Source organism: Leucoraja erinacea, chromosome 18 (assembly GCF_028641065.1).
Source record: "Leucoraja erinacea ecotype New England chromosome 18, Leri_hhj_1, whole genome shotgun sequence".
Taxonomy (NCBI): Eukaryota; Metazoa; Chordata; class Chondrichthyes; order Rajiformes; family Rajidae; genus Leucoraja; species Leucoraja erinaceus.
The window spans coordinates 36,820,278-36,842,932 of record NC_073394.1 but is presented as its reverse complement, the minus strand read 5'-3'; the positions used below and the strand labels follow the sequence as shown (position 1 = coordinate 36,842,932).

General features: G+C 43.6%; 1 protein-coding gene across 1 annotated transcript in view; it reads right to left on the bottom strand.

The window, feature by feature from the left end:
• Positions 1–22,655, bottom strand: part of LOC129705978 (mucin-6-like) — a 43,569-nt gene that overhangs the window by 3,035 nt on the left and 17,879 nt on the right. Inside the window, exons 6-12 of the mRNA XM_055649952.1 lie at positions 21,142–21,391; positions 18,047–18,093; positions 12,680–12,789; positions 11,779–11,981; positions 6,690–6,831; positions 5,801–5,911; positions 2,684–2,869 (exon numbers count right to left, since the gene is read on the bottom strand). Of these exons, the coding sequence (XP_055505927.1) occupies positions 2,684–2,869; positions 5,801–5,911; positions 6,690–6,831; positions 11,779–11,981; positions 12,680–12,789; positions 18,047–18,093; positions 21,142–21,391 (1,049 nt within the window). The remainder of the gene's footprint in view (positions 1–2,683; positions 2,870–5,800; positions 5,912–6,689; positions 6,832–11,778; positions 11,982–12,679; positions 12,790–18,046; positions 18,094–21,141; positions 21,392–22,655) is intronic.

Genomic DNA, 22,655 nt, shown 5'->3' with positions numbered 1-22,655 from the left:
CTGGTTTAACTTCCCAAAGTACATCACTTCGCACTTAATGACGGTTAAAGTGGTGGGATGGAAGTGGAATTCGGATGGAATAGATTGTGGTGATTGTCTTGAAGAGGATAAGGAGCTTTCTCTCGAGAATGGACAGGAAGGAGTTATTTTGGGAGGATAGGTTCCCCGGGATCTCAGTCTGAAGAAGGATCAACCAGCATCTGAATCTCGATCTGAAACATCATCCATTCCTTCTCTCCAGAGATGCTGCCTGTATCTCTGAGTTACTCCAGCATTTTTTGTCTATCTTCGATGTAAACCAGCATCTGCAGTTCCTTCCTACACATTTAGGCAAGAAGGATCTTGGGATGGAAAATCTGGCCGGAACAGATTTACCCTGTAAAAAGTTTCAAAAAAATTAACTCTCATTCTTCTAAGATCCAGTAGGTATTGGCCCAGTCTGCTTTAACTTTCCTCAAATCAGTCTGGTGACCGAGGCTGAGGATCGCCAATGGAGCAGATCTACTGCATTGGAATTTGGAGACATTGTAGACCGAAGGACCTGTTCTATGTTCTATATGTGGGCAATACTCACCAGTGCAAGATCTTACTCAGCTTTACTCACATGCTGTCAAACCCAACGTACAATTCTGCCTCAGCTCAGGTCAGCTCCCTGCTTGAATCTTGCAGGAATCCTTGGGACCTGAACCAAATTTACATCCATGGGAGTGCCATGGACAGGGCAGGGGCAATTAGGTACACTCGCGCCATTGTGGTTTGCAGCTGTGCAGGCATGTTATTTCGAGACCACATTCAGCAATGGTCTGTGGTTCCTTTAATTACACTCCCGGAAAGCAGCGGGCTGGGACGATCCTGGCAAACAGGTTCGACACGCCTGCTGCAATTAGACAACAGAGGAGGACTCGCCGCACAGGAGCCTAGTGAGAAGCGAAGAAGTGATGGAAGCGAGGTGGTCATGTCGAAGCCCAGAGGTCGAGTGGGAGCCCCTGAGGTTGAGTCGAAGCCTCCGAGGTCTGACCGGGCCGGGCTGAGGATGAGCTGGACTAGGTCGGGCCAAGGGCAAGATTGGGTCGGTGCCTCAAACGGAGTCGGGTTGAAACAAAGCGTCGGGGTCAAGACGGGCCGAGGATGGGGTTGGGCCGAGGTGGACTGGCCATGTTGTCGAGAACTAAAGGGAACCCAGCGAGGGGACAAAGAAGGGATGAGTTGGGGATTCAGTATTGATGTGGATAGAGAACTGGCTGGCAAACAGGAAGCAAAGAGTAGGAGTAAACGGGTCCTTTTCACAATGGCAGGCAGTGACTAGTGGGGTACCCCAAGGCTCAGTACTGGGACCCCAGCTATTTACAATATATATTAATGATCTGGATGAGGGAATTGAAGGCAATATCTCCAAGTTTGCGGATGACACTAAGCTGGGGGGCAGTGTTAGCTGTGAGGAGGATGCTAGGAGACTGCAGGGTGACTTGGATAGGCTGGGTGAGTGGGCAAATGTTTGGCAGATGCAGTATAATGTGGATAAATGTGAGGTTATCCATTTTGGTGGCAAAAACAGGAAAGCAGACTATTATCTAAATGGTGGCCGATAGGGAAAGGGGGAGATGCAGCGAGACCTGGGTGTCATGGTACACCAGTCATTGAAGGTAGGCATGCAGGTGCAGCAGGCAGTAAAGAAAGCAAATGGTATGTTAGCTTTCATTGCAAAAGGATTTGAGTATAGGAGCAGAGAGGTTCTACTGCAGTTGTACAGGGTCTTGGTGAGACCACACCTGGAGTATTGCGTACAGTTTTGGTCTCCAAATCTGAGGAAGGACATTATTGCCATAGAGGGAGTGCAGAGACGGTTCACCAGACTGATTCCTGGGATGTCAGGACTGTCTTATGAAGAAAGACTGGATAGACTTGGTTTATACTCTCTAGAATTTAGAAGATTGAGAGGGGATCTTATAGAAACTTACAAAATTCTTAAGGGGTTGGACAGGCTAGATGCAGGAAAATTGTTCCCGATGTTAGGGAAGTCCAGGACAAGGGGTCACAGCTTAAGGATAAAGGGGAAATCCTTTAAAACCGAGATGAGAAGAACTTTTTTCACACAGAGAGTGGTGAATCTCTGGAACTCTCTGCCACAGAGGGTAGTTGAGGCCAGTTCATTGGTTATATTTAAGAGGGAGTTAGATGTGGCCCTTGTGGCTAAGGGGATCAGGGGGTATGGAGAGAAGGCAGGTACGGGATACTGAGTTGGATGATCAGCCATGATCATATTGAATGGCGGTGCAGGCTCGAAGGGCCGAATGGCCTACTCCTGCACCTAATTTCTATGTTTCTATGAGTATTTTTTGTAACTTTGTCAGCACCTTTGTGGTGGCCCTTTTGTGTACCTTGTATGCAAAAACAAGGACGTTCACTGCACCTAGCTAGACACAAGTGACAATAAAGTATCATCATCATCATACTGTCATTTAACTTCTCGAATTTTACAGAATTAGTTAGGATTTGATATAACAATCCCCCAGGAATTTTCGCATCTAAAAAAGTTGTATGTGATGAAACCCTTTTAAAGCGAAAGAACAAATGGATTATAAACTAACTTTACCTTATGTTTATGTATTATTTATACAAAATGCCATCTGTAGATGAACACAGTTATGTCTACAAGTATAATATAACATTCTGGGAAAGGTACCTTAGATAACCCAATAATCTGTATGTACGTATTCATCTTTAAATTCCATGTAACTATTAGCTGAAGAGTGTCAGGATCTCCGAATTGGAATGTGAGATACATCTGGTTATGAATTACTGTGAATTTCCCGACAGCACTTTCTGGTATGACCTTGTAGGTGGCATCTGTCATTTTGATTAGAAAATCCTGAAAACAAAGGTATCAATCAAGTATATTCATTTATTTAATTAAAGCTAACAGTAATCATTACACCACTACACTTTATTATTAAACCACAATTCACTGCAGGCATGCCCAGTTAGTTTCAGTATATAAGTAAGTAAGTAAGTAAGTTTATTGGCCAAATATTCACATACAAGGAATTTGTCGGTGCTCTGCCCACACAAGTAACAACGATGGAGGACCCAGATGGAGGAAAAACACATCATGTATTTCTGACGTGTGGTTACTATTGTTTCAGATACGCACACAGAGCCAGACCCCACTATTTGCAGAGTATAAATGGTCAATGCTCCGGAGATGTACGTTAGGTTTCACACCAGGAAATCTCTCAGAAAAATAATGCCACACGTTCACAGGTCAATTATACAAGGAACATGTTTGTCATTTATCTTCTACGAAAAGGCACCTCACCTGTGCCACGTTCTCTTCGCAATCACACACCCTTGACAATCCCCTAATGTGTTAGCTGAAATTTAATGTTCAGATTTGTGAGACTTGAACGGGCAACCAGTATGTCTGAAAGTGGATGACTGAAATCTGGACAACACCTAACATGCAATAGTCTTGATATCTTGGTTAAGACAAGATGCTAAAAGTGGAGTATTTTACTTTTAGTGAAAACTAGGTGCTTTACATTATTACTATGGCAGTACTTATATACAACATATATGTAAAAGAAAAAGAAGGGAATCAAGGAAATGGAGGATCAAGGAAAAGAGGAGATTTACACTTGGTTGGAGGATGTTGGTGAAGTACTAAACAAGTGCTTTGATTCTGTATCGATGTACCCAGGGTCCCCGGCGGCCGAACGGAAGGCCCGGTGGATCACAACCTGGAGCAGGAACCCGCCGAGTCAGCCCCCTGACTGCTGCTCTGGGAGGGAGAAGCCGCTGTGCTGACCCCTGCTCGTCTGCCAAAGACCAGAGACCTGCAGGATGGAGCCTGCGATGGGCCGGTAGGAGAGGAGAGGTAGCTGGGAGTGGGACGTGGTGTCCAAGGAAGGAGATGGCTGGAGGCCGCAGGAACCTGGGACATGCCTGGTATGGGCACTGCTCATAAGAACTGATGCATGGTGTTTGAAAATGGCACCAAAACATGGGACCTCTTACATGTGGATTATTTCTGTACACTTGCTAATCGGGGATCAGGGGTATGGCAATACTCGACTGGACTGTTTGTAAGAAAATTAACTTCACTATGTTAGCACTTCACACGTGATAATAAAAGCATCATTGAATCATTGTGGACGACTTGGAGGACAGCCAGATCAGTGTGGAGAATACAAATATGCCAGGGCAGTTTGACATTGAAAAGGAGGTGGTGCTGGGACTCTTGAACAGCATTCAGGTGAATAAGTCTCCAGCGGCTGATGGGATCTATACCGGGTTATTGAAGGAGGCAAGAATGGGGATTGCAGGGGCCTTAATGAGGATCTTTGTTTCTTCTCTCGCCACAGACAAGGTCACGGAGAACCGGAGAGTGGCCAAAGTTGTTCCTTTGTTTACGAAGAGAGGTAGAGATAATCCATTGAACTAGAGGCCACTGAACATCACATCAATGGTAGGGAAACTATTGGCGAGAATTCTTTGCGATGGGATTTACTTCCATTTGGACGAGAATAAGCTAATTAGGGATACCCAGCACAGTATTGGACGGGGCTGGTCGTGTCTTATCAACTTAATTGAGTTTTTTGATGAGGTGTCGAAGGAGATTGATGAAGGTGGGGCAGTGGATGTTGTATACATGGATTTTAGTCAATCTTTTGATAAGGTCCCTCATGGTAAGCTGAATTAGACGATGGCATGGCATTCACAATAACTTGTCTTAATGAGTGGCAACTGAATTATGAATTATGCATAGAAGACAGAGGATTGTGGTGGAAGGAAGATATTCAGGCTGGAGGTCTGTGACCAGTGGAGTTCCTCAAGGATCTATGCTGGGACCTCTGCTGTTTCTGATATATAAATGACTTGGACGTATATATAGATATTGAGTAGGTTTGTGACAACACCAACATTGGAGAAGTTGCAGACAATGAGGAAGGCTGTCAAAAGATACAACCAGATATAGATCAGCTTCAGAAATGGGCGGAGAAATGGCAGATGGAATTTCACCTGAGCAAGTGAAAGTTGTTGTACTTTGGAAGGTTGAATGCAAGAAGAAAGTATACAGGTACAAAACCCTGAACAGTAGTGAGGTGCTGAGGGATCTTGGACTCGCCTCATTACAGGAAAGATGTGGAAGCTTTGGAGTGAGTGCACAGGAGCTTTACGAGGATGCTGCCTGGGTTAGAGAATCTCAGCTACAGCGAGCGTACGGATAGACTTGGATGGTTTTCGCTAGAATGTTTGAGCCATAGAAGTATGTAAACTTATGAGAGGCATAGATAGGGTGGACAGTCAGAAACTTTTTCAAAGGGTGGAAATATAGGGTGAGTGGAGGAAAGCTTAATGGAGTTGTGCTGGGCAAATTTTGTACACATTGTACGGTGGGGGCTTGGAACACATTGCCATTGGTGGTGGTGGAAGCAGATACGATAGTGGTGTGGAAGATGCTTTTGGATAGGCACAAGGCAATCCAGGGAATAGAGGGATATGGATCATGTGCAGACTGATGAGATCAGTTCAGCACAAATTTGTGGGCCAAAGGGCTCATTCCTGTGCTGACATGTTCTATGTTCTTTGACAGCAATTGTGGTAACTTTTTTCATGAAAGCAGCAGGACAAAAAACCATGGATATTATGAACCCATGATAATATTAAACAAATATTGCAGAAAACATTTTTAAATGAATTATAAAAAATAAATGGCTGACTGTATTAAAGATATTACGTAACATTACTGTCACTCAAAATGCTATATAAAATTGATTCAAAAGCCAGAAATACTAATTACCTCGTAGTACACCTTTATCGCCTTAGTGCAAACGGTTTTTGACTGGCTGCAATAGACATATTCTGCCACTATCTTGAATGATGGCTGTGAGAAGATGCCAGAACAAGCATCCTGAAGGAATAATACAATTAAACATTTTTAAGTTAAATTGTACACAGCAAACAATAAATGGCTTAAAAGATAGGAGAGTATAATCCTATTCCTTAATAACTGGATCAATTACACTGAATGGTGTATTGTGACAATAAAAAGCATCAAAAATGAAATTCAAAATCATGTTATTCTGTGATAATTAACATCAATCACAGATACATGGTGCTTCTTTTTATCCAGTGATCTTGTTATAAATAAAAATGTGTAAGCAGTGGATAAACACAATTCGGTCTTAGCTTTAAAGAACTGCTATCTGACTGGTTGTGACTAGTTATAAAGAGAATATCTATTTAAAAGAGTAATTTACTGTAAAAGGCTATCTCATAGGCTTTGGAAAGAAATTGGAGCAACTCAGCAAGCAAGGCAGTATCTGTGAAGGGTAAATGACATAAGACATTTCAGGGCAGGACCTTTTTTTTAGGAGAGCTTCAAAATAGACATATTTTTAGGAGATTTTTGAGTGGAACAGTAAAATGAAAACACAAGAGACTGCAGATACTGGAATCTTGATCAAAAAAAAAAGTGTTGGAGGAACTCAGTGGGTCAGGCAGCATCTGTGGACGGAAGGCACAGACAATGTTTTGGATAGAAACTTTCTGAGCCGAAACATTGTTTATCCATTTCCCTTCACAGATGCTGCCAGGCCTGCTGACATCTTCCAGCACTTTGCCTTTGGAAAGGAAATGTGATTGATTAAATATTGAAGAGAAAATTAGTGAATACATTTCAGTTTTACCTGAACTAAAATATATTCGCAGTTCCCATCAAAGACATATTGCTTTCCGTCAAATGTCGTGACGTGTCCTTCTCCATGAACCATACACGTTGACGGACACAGTCCACTCCCCTGACAATTCCACTTCCCTCTGGTGCAAAAGCTGTGAAAACAAACGGAGGGCCCATTAAACATTAACAACCACCATAACATCTGCAAATGAGCAAAATTGGTTTAAAATTGGTTTAAGGCATTTTTGGAGGAGGCTAGAGAGGCAGAGAGATTTAAGCAGAAGATGGTGGAGCCTTCCCTTGACAATGGAAACTCTTCCTACAGATGATGTAGCATTTATTTGGGAATGGGCAGAGGCCTCTGTGGGAGGGTTGTGGTGCTTGTGAATGAATGTCACCATTAAAGGGAGGGGAGGGTCATGGAGGCCAATCCTTCAGCAAAACAAAACATGCCTTGCATTATTAAAGCTGTGCTCTTTACACCCTGCCCAAGTGAAAAACAAGGTATTTTTAACCTGTAGGAAGGAACTGCAGATGCTGGTTTACACCAAAAATAGAGACAAAATGCTAGAGTAACTCAGCTGGACAGGCAGCATCTTTGGAGAGAAGGAATGGGTGACGTTTCGGGTCGAGACCCTTTTTCCATATTTTTAAGCATTATTTTAAGCATTAAGATGGTTATAACATTCACTATTAAAAATGCTCCTATCTCAACATTCTACATCATCAATATAAATATTCTGCCTTTTGTACAGAAATATTCTGCCTTCTCTACCTTGTACAGTGTACTCCCTAATCAACTATCGGTGGAGAGTGCCCCACCCCATCTTTCAGAATATGAATAGAAATATGCCAAACCATGTTTGCGTGGATGTTAGAAGAAGGTGTTACATTTGCAAAGGCAATTTGCAGGACAGATGCCTGGCAGACAGTAAATGTTGTGACAGGAAACTGGGGAGCTGAAGTGTGTATGCCTTTGTAACAAAAATGTTATGATTGTACCTCATTTAAAGATTATGTCATTTGACTAACCGCTGTCTGGGTTGCATAAAAGTCTGCAGAAAGTTTAATTGAGGCAGTCTGCAAATACCCCTTGAATAAACCATACCTATTTTCAGCTTGAAGGTAGTCACAAAATGCTGGAGTAACTCAGCGGGGCAGGCAGCATCTCTAGAGAGGAGGAATGGGTGATGTTTTGGGTCTGAAGAAGGGTCTCGACCCAAAACGTCACCCATTCCTTCTCTCCAGAGATGCTGCCTGCCTCACTGAGATATTCCAGCATTTTGTGTCTGTATTCGATGTAAACCACCATCTGCACTTCCTTCCAACTTACTTTCAGCTTGGTATCTTTTTAAAAAATAATAATTTTTCAAGATCTGGGCACCATTGACAAGGTTAGAATTATTCTCAATCCCTAACTGCTGTTGAGAAAGTGATAGTGAACCACATTCCCGAACTGCCGTAGTCCTTCAGATAAGGTACTCCTCCAGTGGCATTGGGAAGGAAGTTCTAACATTTAGACCCAGCAATGATGATGGACTGGCAATATATTTCTGCCTACCAAAGGGATCGGGACTTTTGTTGATATATATATATAAATGTCTTCAATGATTGAATGAATGTATGAATGAATGAAACGTTATTATCACATGTGACATGTCACAATGAAACTCTTTGTTTTGCATACACAAATAAGCAAAGAGTCACCACATCTAGGGGGCCGATAAAGTAACAAAGTGTTCCATTTAGTCCCCGATGGTCGCCCTTTGTTGCCGTTGGCCTCCCCACAGCGGGTGCCCCTTTGTTATCCTGGCAGATCCCCCACGCCGGGATCCCTTATGTTTTCTTGGCGCTCCACTCCAACGCCGGTCCCTCTTTGCTCTCGACGACGTGGTTCTTGGATGAGACAGCGTGTGATCTGATAGTGTTTATAGATGACATGAAAATTGGTGGAGTCATAGATAGTGAAGAAGGTTATTTAAAATACAGTGGGACGCAGATCAGCTAGAAAGTTGCGCAGAGTGGAGGCAGATGGAATTTAATCCAGTCAGATGAGGTAATGCATTTTGGGGGGTTACATTTTTGTAGCACACAGAGTTAATGACGGGGATCTTGAAGTACAGAGGGATCTTGGGGAGATAGATCACTGGATAAAGTAGTGAAGAAGGTCCAGTATGCTTGCCGTCATAGGCTGTGGCATTGACTACAAGAATTGGGATATCGTGTCGCATTTGAACAATATAATAGGAATATTGTGTACAGTTCCAGTAGCCTGTCTGAAGAAGGGTTTTGGCCCAAAACGTTGCCTATTTCCTTTGCTCCATAGATGCTGCCGCACCCGCTGAGTTTCTCCAGCACTTTTGTCTGCCACACTACTGAAATATCCATGGACACTGGGGGCACCTAAAGAGCAAATTGCAGAAGCTCTGGTTGGGATTTACGAGTCGTCATTAAATTCAGGCGGGGTGCAGGAAGACTGGAGGGTGGCAAATGTGCCTCTATTCAAGGACTGCGGGGAAAAGGGTGAGAACTACAGGCCAATGAGCTTAACATCTGTGACCAGAAAGTTACTAGAGAGTATTCTGAGGGATAGGATATACATGCATTTAGATGGGCATGGCTGGTTAAGGATAGTCAGCATGGTTTTGTACGTCGGAGGACGCATCTCATGAATCTGATTGAATTTTTTGAAGATGTGCTCAAAAAGGTTGATGAAGGCAGAGCTGTAGATGTATACTAGACTAAGTTGGACTCGTAGGGTCCCATGTTCACACGGGAGGGCTGGTCCCCTGATGCAATATTCCACCTCTCCAACCAATTCCAATATTGGTGGCCAGTGGGGGGGGGCTTCCTGTAGTGCTGGTATGGGTGTTGTTCGCTGCAGGGACTACTGGTCTCCAGATGGCTAGTCTGGACATTGTGGGCCAAATGGATTCTTGGGATGGTAGTTCAGTCCCTCAAGCATGATGTGCTGGCAGCTCATTCATGGCATGTGGGCTGGTAGTTGACACGGCTATTCCTTGAAATTCCATTTCAAGCAGTGTGCAAGGCCACCAAATTCAAATCCATTTTCCTACCATTTCAAGGAGGGTGCAAGGCCACCAAATTCAAGTGCAGTTTCTTACCTCTTCAAGCAGGGTGCAAGGTCACAAAATTCAAGTACAGTTTCATACCACTTCAAGCAGGGTGCAAGGCCACCAAATTCGAGTTCAGGTTCCTACCACTTCAAACAGGGTGCAAAGCCACCAAATTCAAGTGCAGTTTCTAACCACGTCAAGCAGGGTGCAAGGCCACCAAATTCAAGTGCAGTTTCATACCATTTCAAGGAGGGTGCAAGGCCACCAAATTCAAATGCAGTTTCATACCATTTCATGCAGGGTGCAATGACACCACATTCAAATGCATGTTTCGTACCATTTCAAGCAGGGTTAAACCATCATAAAACCACACAAAACACCACATCCACAACCCAAACCCCCCAAACAAACATTTGCAGTGCCTTTTTACTTCCCCAAACCCCCCAAACAACCATTTGTAGTGCCTTTTTGCTTCAACCCAAACCCCCTAAACAACCATTTGCAGTGCCTTTTTACTTCAACCTAAACCCCCCCAAACAACCATTTACAATGTCTTTTTACTTCAACCCAAACCCCCCAAACAACCATTTGCAGGGCCTGTTTACTTCAACCCAACCCCCCCCAAACAACCATTTGCCTTTTTACTTCAAACCAACCATATTTTCATTTTCAAACCACATTAAGGGCACTCACAGTTGAGTAGACATGTGTTCAGTGTTATTCAGAGCTCAGAGAGACGTGAGCCTCTCGCTTCCTCCATCTTGCAGAGACTGAGTGAGGCACACCACTCTTTTATAGTCCCCAGCAGGAGCAGCAGAGAGAATGGCAAATATTTTTTAAACGTTGATATCTCTCTGATTTTCCATCTATGGGAAAAATCCTCTGGTCCAGTCCAGCGGAGGGGGGCTCTGAGCGAGGTAGCCAAAAATGACGGCCGTAAATGGCGGTGGTCTCTCGGAAATCACATCGTAGTGAGTCAAAAGCGGTCAAGATCTTACTTTCAGTAATATAGATATGGATTTCAGCAAGGCGTTCGACAGGGTTCCGCATGGTAGTCTGCTCTCGAAGGTTATATCCCATAGAATCTAAGGAGAGGTAGCTGAATTAATAGAAAATTAGCTTCATGGAAGGAAGTAGAGGGTAGTAGGTTGCTTCTCGGACTGGAGGCCTATGACTAGAGATGTGGCTCAAGGTTCGGTGCTGGGCCCATAGCTTTTTGTCATCTAGATCAATGATTTGGATGAGAAAATACTTGGCATGATTAGCAAATTTGCAGATGAGGCAAAAGTGGGTGGTATTGTAGTTAGTTGTCAAAAACTGGAGATGGATCTTGATCGGTTAAGCAGGTTGGCTGAGGAATGGTTGATCGAATATAACACAGAGAAATGCTGCATTTTGAAAACACTAACATATCAAGACATACACAGTGAATGGTAGTGCTCTGGGGAGTGTTGTAGAACAGAGGGATCTTGGAGTGCAGATAAACAGTTCCTTCAAAGTGGCATCACAGTTAGATACAGTGGTCAAAAAGGCTTTTGGCACATTGGCCTTCATCAGTCAGGGTTTTGAGGATAGAAGTTGGGAGGTCATGTTGCAGTTGTATAAGACATTAGTGAGGCCACATTTGACATATTGTTTAGTTCTGGGTACCATGTTATAGGAAAGATGTTGTCAATGCTGTACAGTTTCATGACTGTAATCGTATGCTGTCTCCCAAGCTTACAAAGCTGTTGCAAAGCTTTTTGCAAATATTTCAACATTGTTAGTTCACCTGAATGTAAACTCACGTTCCAAAGAGTACACCATGGTTTAACTTAAAGGAAAAAAAAAAATTCCCATTTCCTGATTTTTGTTGTTCAGGAGAGCAGTGTTTGACCAGTATTGCACAAGCCAGATGAAATGCTCATCACTCCCAGATTTCATTAAGTGGACAATGCTGCATGTAAATAGAACTCTTCCTTCCACAATGCCCCACTTTTTAAAACCATGAGTAATTAGGGAAAACAATACAACATTTCTTACCATGTCATGCAGTTCCTCACAATGACTTCACCCTGTGAATATGAATGTCCTCCGTATTCACAAGAACAATCATCAGGATGAACGCATCCTTTCTCTTCATCCAGCACCAATCCATCTGGACAGATACAGCCAGGCACACATTTTGTTGTGAGCTGGGAAGATTGAAAAAGCAATTTTTGAAATCTAAGTACAGTAAACCCTCGCTATAATGAACTATAGGGGAGGGAGGTGGGGGGCCATGGTGTCCTTCATTGCCGATTTCCCACCATAACCGAGTAAGGTATTATCATGGTATAAGTAGTCGAAATAAACAACTGCACTTGGTAGTTAATAGTTAAGGACACAAAGTCCTGGAGTAACTCAGCGGGACAGGCGGCTTCTCTGGAGAACATGGATAGGTGACATTTCGTATGAGACACCTTTTTCAGACTCTAGGTCCAGAACTGGGCCTAGAATTCAGCTGATTTGATGCCCGTGACCGGCTGGTGCCAAGGGAGAGGCGAGGATCAGCAGAATCAATGGTCGTGACCCGCGGGCAGGTAAGGGTCAGCGGTGGCATGTGTGGCCTGGACACGGTTGAGGAAGCCGTATGGGTCGGCAGTAGCTACAGTGGCTGCAGCCTGGAAGTAGCGTGAGCTGGGTGAGGGGTGGGCAGCCGGCGTTGTGAGTGGTCGATGAGGTGGTGCAAGCTGGGGGGGGGCGGGTCCGAGCTGGCGCTGTAAGTCACTAGGGAGGTGATGCAGATAGCCAGAGAGGTGGTGCATGCTGGGGTGGGACAATCAAAATCTATTATCAAGAGGTCTGTTAAAACAGTGGTTTACTGTACTCTTAATTTGTTCATTACAAGTAAAAGATCTGCTTGGTGGCTTGATCAGAAACTTTAAGTGTGTCTCGTACTTACACACTGACTTTCTGCTGCAAGCATCTGACATGTCGGTGCACAGGCAGCTCCATATTCACCAACTTGCGCATTCTCACAATTGAAATAAATCTTGGGAGGGTAACAGCGTTCTGGAATGACAGACAAATCAATTTGAAAAATATTCTGCTGTAGTGCTTAAAATTTCCAATCCTTATTCATGTTCATAAGTGAAAGGAGCAAAATTATGCCATTTGGTCCATCAAGTTTACTCCGCCTTTCAATCGTGGCTGATCTATCTCTTGCCCTCAACCCTTCTACTGCCTTCTCCCCATAACCCCTGACACCCATACTAATCAAGAATCTATCTCTCTGCCTTAAAAATATCCTTCAACGCCGTCCAAACGCTTCAGTGGCAATGAACTCCACAGATTCACCACCCTCTGATGAAATAGATTCCTCCTCATCTCTATCCTAAAGGAATGTCCTTTTATTCTGAGGCTATGACCTCTGGTTAGCAATGTTACAAAATTTTGTGATTTAAAAAATCAAGTCTTTAATTTATCCCATCAGATAAAGCGTACAAATAAGTTTAATTTGACACCTAATTCACTTTCATATCTTCAGTATTAAAACAGTTATGAGCATTTTCATACTCGGAAATTGGCATCTTGTTCCCTATTGCTTTTTCATTGACTTAACACAAAAGCTGTGATCGAGAACATTTAAAAGCCCATAACTTTCTTTAAATTTAAGAGAACTGAAATAAATTTTCAGTTATTGTAGATTGAAGCATCCTGAAACAAATATGAAACAATCTTACTTAGATGACTTGAAATTAAAGCATATAGTTAGTTAGTTACCTAATTGCAGCTCATTACAAAATTTAATTACTAGATCTAAACATCTATCCATTTCTTAAGAATAGATTAACATTTTTAAATAGCCAAATAACATTCACACAAGAATTCAGAATGTAGCATAATTTTTAAATCTCATTGTCATGGGTTTATAGGCCAAATGGAAGGAATTTAATGTTTAATACCTGTAAATTAATTACCATTTAAATCAGTTTGCGAGTGGGTTTTTCTGGAACGGGACCATTTGGAACGTTGAGGTTGCGGTGATTTAGTCCCCCATATCGCAGCAAAAACACTGCCGGATCGTTCGGGGACTAAATCACCGTTTCGCAACTTAAAATGTGAATTAAATGCATCTCAAGAAACACTTTTATACATAAAAATGAACTACTTTCTTTTACCTGTCCCCTACATAAAATCTGGCCCTGTTGTCGGCATTGACGGCTTCAGAAGCTGATTTTAAAATCACTCCAGCGATTAACTTGTTGGGCAATTTTTTTTTAAAAACACACAGAACGGCTGTCGGAACGATTCTTTAGCAACATCTTGCACTCCAACAAAATATAATCCAGGACCAGGTCGTAAAAAAAAAACGCGTTTTAACCCCGCCCACCCCTCAAACGCGCCAAAATCGCGCACACGGCCAGTGGCAGACTGAAGGTAAGTATTGTAGCATACTTACTCTGGTCGTAGACTCTCCCACTTGTGGAAACATTTTATCAACATCCACTCTATCCAAGCCTTTCACTGTTCGATGTTTCAATGAGATGCCCGCTCATCCTTCTAAACTCCAGCAAGTACAGGCACAGGCGCCATCAAATCTTCATCATATATTAACCCACTCATGACTGGGAACATTCTCGTAAACCTCCTCTGAACACTCTACAGCACCAACACATCCTTCCTCAGATATGGGCCCGAAATTGCTCAAAATACTCCAAATGTGGTCCAGCCAGCTGCTTGTAACATTTCAGCATGACATCCCTGTTTTTGTATTCTAGTCCTCTCAAAATAAATGGTATTTATTTACTCTTAATATATTGAGAGGAACATTAGATGCAATTTTATATGTTTCACCTTGGTTAAAATCCTGTCACATTGCATGTGGGAATACAAGGCAGGTTTTACATACAAACTTGCATCAGGATCATGAGTGAATTACTTTGCCCCTTCAACCTGCCAACCATTAAATATGTTTATGGCTCATTTCTCTGTAATCCCAACTCCATATATGGTCTGAAGAAGGATCTCGATTGGAAACGTCACCTATTCCTTTTCTCCAGAGGTGCTGCCTGACCTGAGTTACTCCAGCTTTTTGTGTCTATCTTCCATATATATACAACATTTTGTACAGCCTTTTACCCCCTTGCTTGTCAAGAATCAATCTAACTTAAGAATATTCAAAGACGCTGCACACAGTACTTAAGATGTAGCCTCAACAATGTTCTATATAATTGAACTCCATATTTTTGTTTCCAACCCTGCAATAAAATTAATCTTCTTTCTACTTTCCCAGTTATTTACTGTGCCTGCGTAATAGCCTTTAGCAAATCGTTAGTTGAGGAGACAAATGGGGGAATCTTTGGTAGTAAACGGGACTCCAAGATGGTCTGCTGCCTTCCTGGTGTCAGGGTCAGTGATATAGAAACATTCTCAAAGGGAGATGATGAGCAGCCAAAAGTCATTGTACACATCGGCACAAATTACAATGATAGGAAAAGAGACAAGTCACTTTGGAGTGAATATAAGGAGTTAGGCAAAGGGTTAAAATGCAAGACCTTGAGAGTGATAATCACAGTGTGGCTGAGGAGTTGGGGCAGGGGACAGGGATTGAGATTTCTGGACCATTGGGATCTCTTCTGGGGCAGGTGTGACCAATACAGGAGGGACCGGTCGCAGGTGAACTGGAGGGCCACCAACATCCTTGCAGGGAGGTTTGCTGGTGCTACTCAGGAGGGTTTAAACTAGAATGTCTGGGCGGTGGGAACCAGAAATGCAAGGGGAATATTTCTTCAGGTTAAAGAGTATGGGACTAAGAATAATGAACCCTTCACTCAGAGAATGATGAACCCATGGGGCTATTCTCAGACAATCCTGACGCAATTAGGACTTTCTTATTCAACAGAGGGATTTCAAAGATTGATAACTGCTTTTCCCTACAAACCACTATGCTAGGTTAGTGTACAAGAATACAGGTCAAATCAGCTGTTAAAATGATTTAAAAAAAAAACAATAAGCATATATAAAACTATAAAAACACTGAAGGGAGCTCTGGGCAAGCGCTGGGCATCTGTGCTGGTGTGGACCCGGCGGCTGGCACAGAACCGATCAAGCCCAAGGGACAAGGACGAGACCGGCAGCCGAGTGAGGAACGCCATCGGAGAGTGAGGAGCGATGTTGGAGAGCGAGGAGGGACGTCAGAGAGATTGGTGGGACGTCGGTAAGTCCTCGCCCGCTGTGTGCTGGCAGTCAGTTGAGGAGGCGCTAGACCAGAACAAGGAGGGAACCGACCTGGGGGTGCTGAGAATAATGAGGGAGTCGGCGGTTGTGAGGTGCTGAGAACAAAGTGGGACTCAATGGGTGGGGGGGGGGGGGGGGGGGGGGGAGTAGGAAGAGGTACCATTGAGACGACATTGAATACTTTTGTAACTTTGTCCGTCCTATACTTTTTGCATACTTGTGTATTGTTTGCAAAACAAAGAATTTCACTGTACCAACTACATGTGGCAATAAAGTATCAATCAATAGAAACAAGAAACTGTAGTTGCTGGTTTACACAAAAGGACACAAAGCGTTGGAGCAACTCAGCAGGTCAGGCAGAATCATGGATAGGTGGCGTTTGGGATCGCAACCTTTCTTCAGAGATGCTGCATGACCCATTGACTTATTCCAGCACTTTATGCACTTAACTATAAAAATAATAGTTTGTCAGAAAAACAAGCACATGTGAAAACTGACAGTGTAATGCATATATTGTTACAATAGTTATAACTATTCTGGTTTTCTGTATTTCCATAAGGTTACAGCCATTCCCAGTTACTAAGATTGAGAAATGAGTTAGTTATGAAATTGGCTAAGATATTCACGGATATAAGTCTTATTGTTTATTTTTTTAAATGTGTTTCAAATGTTATGAGACTAGAAAACAGATGGGGTTTTGGGTGAGGAAAGAAAATAAATTGGGCTGGTCAATACTTATTCATTTTCATGTTCAGAAGTTATAGGAGCAGAATAAGGCCATTTGGCCCATCAAGTCTACTCCGTCATCCAATCATGGCTGATCTATCTTTCCCTTTAACCCCATTCTACTGCCTTCTCCTCATAACCCCTGACGCCCATACTAATCAAGAATCTAACAATCTCCCCCTTAAATATATCTTCTGGCTCGGCCTCCACAGCCTTCTGTGGCGATGAGTGTCACAGATTCACCATCCCTGAATAAAGAAATTCCTCCTCATCTCCTTTCTAAAGGTACATCCTTTTATTCTGAAGTTATAGACTCTGGTCATAAACACTCCCACTAGTGGAAACATCCTCCCCCATCCTTTGGGTATACTCCTAATACTTAAAAATAACTTTCCCTAAATAATTCTTTAAATCAGTTAAGTCAGCTATTGAGAAGATGAAGCAATGATGGTGCAGATGGATAATTGTTTTCAAAATAGAAGATCTGTTAATTTTAATAATGTTTAAGACTGGATAGACTCGGCTTGTACTCACTAGAATTTAGAAGATTGAGGGGGGATTTTATAGAAATTTACAACATTCTTAAGGGGTTGGACAGGCTAGATGCAGGAAGATTGTTCCCGATGTTGGGGAAATGCAGAACAAGGGGTCACAGTTTAAGGATCTAAATCTTTTAGGACCGAGATGAGGAAAACATTTTTTCACACAGAGTGGTAAATCTCTGGAATTCACTGCCACAGAAGGTAGTTGAGGCCAGTTCATTGGCTATATTTAAGAGGGAGTTAGATGTGGCCCTTGTGGATCAGGGGGTATGGAGAGAAGGCAGGTACAGGATACTGAGTTGGATGATTAGCCATTATCATATTGAATGGCGGTGCAGGCTCGAAGAGCCGAATGGCCGAAAGGACCTATTTTCTATGTTTATGTTTCTATGTTAATAAATAAAACAATAATAGGATCCTTTAAAGGGGATTAAATACAGATATATATTGGTGTGGAAATTCAGACAGCTGGTAAACTGGGAAGAAAATAAGCTAAGTTAAAGCTAAGGAATATCTATTCCAAATTTTTGTATCCAAAAAGAAATGTCTGCAGACTTTCAAAAAAATGCATCCTCTCCTTGTTCCCGACACTTTCAGTGTTAGCTCAGTTTGCATTTTGTTCTGTTCTCTATTTGCTTATCTTCCCTATGCCATTTGTCCCTCCTATCCCCTCCCAGCATCAACTCTTTGTTGTGGATAAATCTAACTTCATCTGAGCACAATTAATTACATACCTATCTTTCCGATTCATAATATATACAAGCATATTATGCATTTAAATATTTTGAAAACTTGAAAAGAATTCATCAAAATGTTCCTACCTTGAGGGTCCTGACCAATGCACTTCAGATTTCCGTTCTGACATACACTGTCGAATAAAATACCAGTTTACTATGATAAACAGTTATAAGAGCGATAACTATAGCAGTTATTATTGTGTTCAGTTCTGGGCACCATGTTATAGAAAAGGTGCTGTCTGGCTGGAAAGGGGACAGGGAAGATTTACAAGGAAGTTGGCAGGACTAGAGGGTCTGAGCGATAGGGAGAGGTTCAGTAAGCTGGGACTCTAATCCTTGGAGTGCAGGAGAATGAAGGGTCTTATAGAGGGTTAAAATCATGAGTGGAATAGATCGGGTAGATGCACAGAGCCTCTTGCCCAGAGTAGGGGAATTGAGGACCAAGGACATAGGTTTAAGGTAAAGGGGAAATGATTTAATAGGAAAATTGAGGGGTGCCTTTTTGACGCAAAAGTTGTTGGGAGTATGGAACATGCTGCCAGAGAAGGTAGTTGAGGCAGGGACTATCACAACGATGAAGAAACAGTTAGACAGATACATGGATAGGGCAGGTTTGGAGGGATATGGGCAAAACACAGGCAGGTGGACTAGTGTAGCAGCGACATGTTGGCTGGTATGGGTCGAAGGGCCTGCACTGTGAGAAAGTCGTATACTTGGTACACTTGTCTGGAAAACTTCCAGGAATAGAAGACTGCTGAAGTCTTCCACTATAGAAGACTGATGACGTTAAAACAAAGCAGCCCAGAATGAGTGCACATGCCTCAGCTTCATCAATTACCCTGTCCACCACCCACACATCTTGTGTACACCAATTTCAACCCACCAACATATCTTTGAAGCAGATCACAAACCTCTAACTACTAGCACCAAAATGGGTGGGCAGCAGCTATAATGGAGCACCAACACTTCCAAATGATCGTACATGTCACGCTTCCTGACTTGAAGATACATTACTATTATTGAAATGCCCCAAAATCTGATTGCTATGCCTGGCTCTGTTACAGCATTGTAACCACAAAGTTGCCAGCAGTTCCAGTAAGTGGTACTCTATCATGTTACCAAGGTCAATTTGGATGCTTCAATAAACATTAGCTTTGCGAGAAACACTGGCATCCCATGATTGAATACATGTAAATTACTGGCATCAATGATCAGAGCATCTTTCAAAATTATACAGGGGAGTTTAGTTTAGTTTAGAGATACAGTGCAACAACATGCCCTTCGGCCCACCGAGTCTGCGCCGACCTGTGATCCTCACACATTAACACTATCCTACACCCACTAGGGACATTTTACAATTTTAGCAAGGCAATTAACTTGCAAACCTGTAGGTCTTTGGCATGTGGGAGGAAATCGTAGCTTCTGGGGAAATCCCACGCAAGTCACGATAAAACATGAAAACCTATAGACAGAACCCATGGTCAGGATTGAACCTAGGACTTTGGCGCTGTAAGGCAGCAACTCTACCGCTGCGCTACCGTGCCTCCCCAACTTCATCCTGGTGGTCAAATTAATTGCCCAATGTCAATAACACTTCACATGTTTGTGGGCGGTGGGCGGCGCGACTCTCGTCAGCAGCGGCCTCTGCAGTCTGGCCGCGTTTTATTATTTTCTGTCTATGTTTTTATGTAGTTTTTGTTATTTTTTGTTTTGGGGTGTGGGGGGGGGGGGTGGGGTGGGGTGGGAGGGGGGGGGAAACTTTTTAAATCTCTTCCTGCACGGGAGACCCGACCTTTTCTCGTCGGGTTTTCGTTATCGTTGGGGCTGCAACGAGGAGCGGCCTCCAACAGGAAGAGACTGGGGACTCTTGTGCCGACGACTCACCGTCGCCGTCGCGGGGCTGGCCGAGTCCGGAGCGGGTGGAGCGGTGGAGGAGCGCTGCTGCTGCTGCTGCTGCTGCTGCTGTGGCCCGACCGGAGAGTCGGAGGCTTCAACGGCAGGTCTGTGGACGGTGGCACCGGGAGCCCGCGGGTCCCTGGAGGGAGACCGTTTTTCAGGGCTCTCGCAACGGCGACTTCCGAGTTGCGGGGTTGAAGAGCTCCTGGAGCGGGGCCTGACATCACTGCCCCGCGCGGCTTGGAATGGCCGCGGGACTCTGCGAGCGCACACCGGGGGCTCTAACACCAAGACCCGGTGTGCGACCTTGCACCACCCGGCGTGGCTTTAATGGCCGCGGGACAATCGCCATCGCCAGCCGGGGGGCTTTGACTTTGACTCTGACATCGGGGGGGGGGGGGGAGAGTGCAGTGGAGAGATAAGTTTATTTGGCCTTCCATCACAGCAATGTGATGGATGTTAATGTAAATTATGTTGTGTTGTTGTGTCTTGGGTCTATGTGTTTGTAATGCATGGCTGCAGAAACGGCATTTCGTTTGGACCTCAAGGGGTCCAAATGACAATTAAATGTATCTTGTATCTTGTATCTTGTATGTTTGTTATTAGTTTGCTGTCTGTGGGACAGTTTGCTTCTGTACACATCATTCTTTGTAGTAATAATGATAATATTTCAACCGTTTGTTCTTTCTATTTTCCTTTACTACCCTGAAACCAACTGGAAGAGGAAATTTACCCACTAGCATGCACGTTGGGAATTGCTGCAGGAATTCTTGCAATTACTCCCATAGCTGTGCATCAGGTTTTTTATTGTGCAGTGTCTGTAGAACCAGCTATCCTTGGTTACTGGGGTAAATCCCACTGTTCCCAGATGGTTGATGATTTTCCTTTTGTAAATCCCACAAACCATGAAATTATCTTACTTTGTAAACTATCCCATCATTAGTTTGATCTGTCCAGAAAATGTATGTAACTGACTTTCAACCAATATATCCAACAGTACATAATGTGTATGAAGGAACTGCAGTTACTGGTTTACACTGAAGATGGACACAAAATTCTGGAGTAACTCAGCAGGACAGGCAGCATCTCTGGATAGAAGGAATGGGTGATGTTTCGGGTCGAGACCCTTCTTCAGAGTCTCTGTGTTTCCCTCTCCCCTGACTCTCAGTCTGAAGAAGGGTCTCAACCCGAAACGTCACCCATTCCTTCTATCCAAAGATGCTGCCTGTCCAGCTGAGTTGAACACGACATTTTACATCCATCCAACAGTACGATCGACCTACCATGTTCCGCCATTAAGAGTTATCTGCTGGTTGGCATGTGCCACGGGTATGTTAGCCAGGAAGCAAGGGCACTCGGCAGCACCCACGCATTGTCCGCTGGTGTCCTGGTAAGTGTTATCTGGGCAGTTGCAGCCATCCACTGGAGGATCCATTGACGTGCACTCAAATTCTGGATTGGACAGTGACAGGCAGGTGCGATGACAGACCCTAGAGTCATAACTGAAGACCTGATTGAAGGAGCAAGATATTCCTGGGGAAAGAGATCAATGTTTTACAAATAATAATCAATTTATATATAAACTGTTCAATCAAATTCTAAAAGCTCTTGTTAAGGTTTCTGTTTTTTCTCATTTCCCTTGCCACATGTAATTTTTTGCAAGGTACACAAAAATGCTGGAGAAACTCAGCGGGTTTTTGCAATGATTTCCCGCAGGCCTTGCCCAACATTGCTGTTTGCTTGAATTGAATTCCTAGAATTGCATTCCATATGTTGCTGCTACCAAAAGCAAAGGGCCTGGCCAGCTGTGACTACCCTTGACACCATCATTGACATCCCATCCAAGATGGATTTCCCAGCTGTATCCTTGGTTGAACAACCTCAGTTGAGAATTTGCTCAAAGCAGCCAATGATTGTTTGCGTTCTTAATGCCCGGAAGAATGTACTCTTCCACACGCTGCCATCTCCACGCATGGTGCAACAGTTGTTGACCACCGCACCCCTCACTGTTGCCCACAGTGTGTGGGTGGTAACCTGCATGTATGACCAAGATATAAATGATTGTTTTTCACGAGCTGCCCCCCCCCCCTCCCCACCCCTCTTAGCGTTGCCCACAAACTGATAATTATTCCCCCTGACTGGAGGTTGCCACAGTGTGACGGTTGATCATTCCAATTAGTTACTCCCCACATTTAATCTACCCAGTGAGGCTTTGTGTTCATGGTCTTGTTTGCCTCACAGTTATTAACCACAGTGTGATAGTTGTTCCCTCCCCTGGGTGTTCCCCACAGTGTGATGAATCTTCTTCCAGGGAGTTGTATTCGATGTGATGTTACTCTGTGTTTAGAACCCAACCCCAAATATTCAGACACCACTCATGCTCATGATAGGGCTGCCCAACTTGGGTTTCACTTTCTGGAAGACCTCAGTTACAGCAGAAAACCACAGCAGGACTGTTCTGTTTCATGACCACTCCGTGCCCTGGCTTTGTGCCCAGGCATACTAGCTAACCTCCATCATCACTTGCTAACCTCCATCATTTACATAATACCATGAAGTGCATCTTCTGAGCTCCACAGACTGTCAGGCAAAGTCCCCTAGTTACCACCTCCTCAATCAACAATGGACCATTGTGGGCTCCTTGGCTACCAGTGCCAGCTCTGATTTGTTCTGTACCTTTTCATACCTGAAATTTCCCTCTCGCGTGGCTCTCAGTTTGAAGAAAGGTCTCGACACGAAACGTCACCTATTCCTTCTCTCTAGGATGTGGCCTGACCCGCTGAGATACTCCAGCATT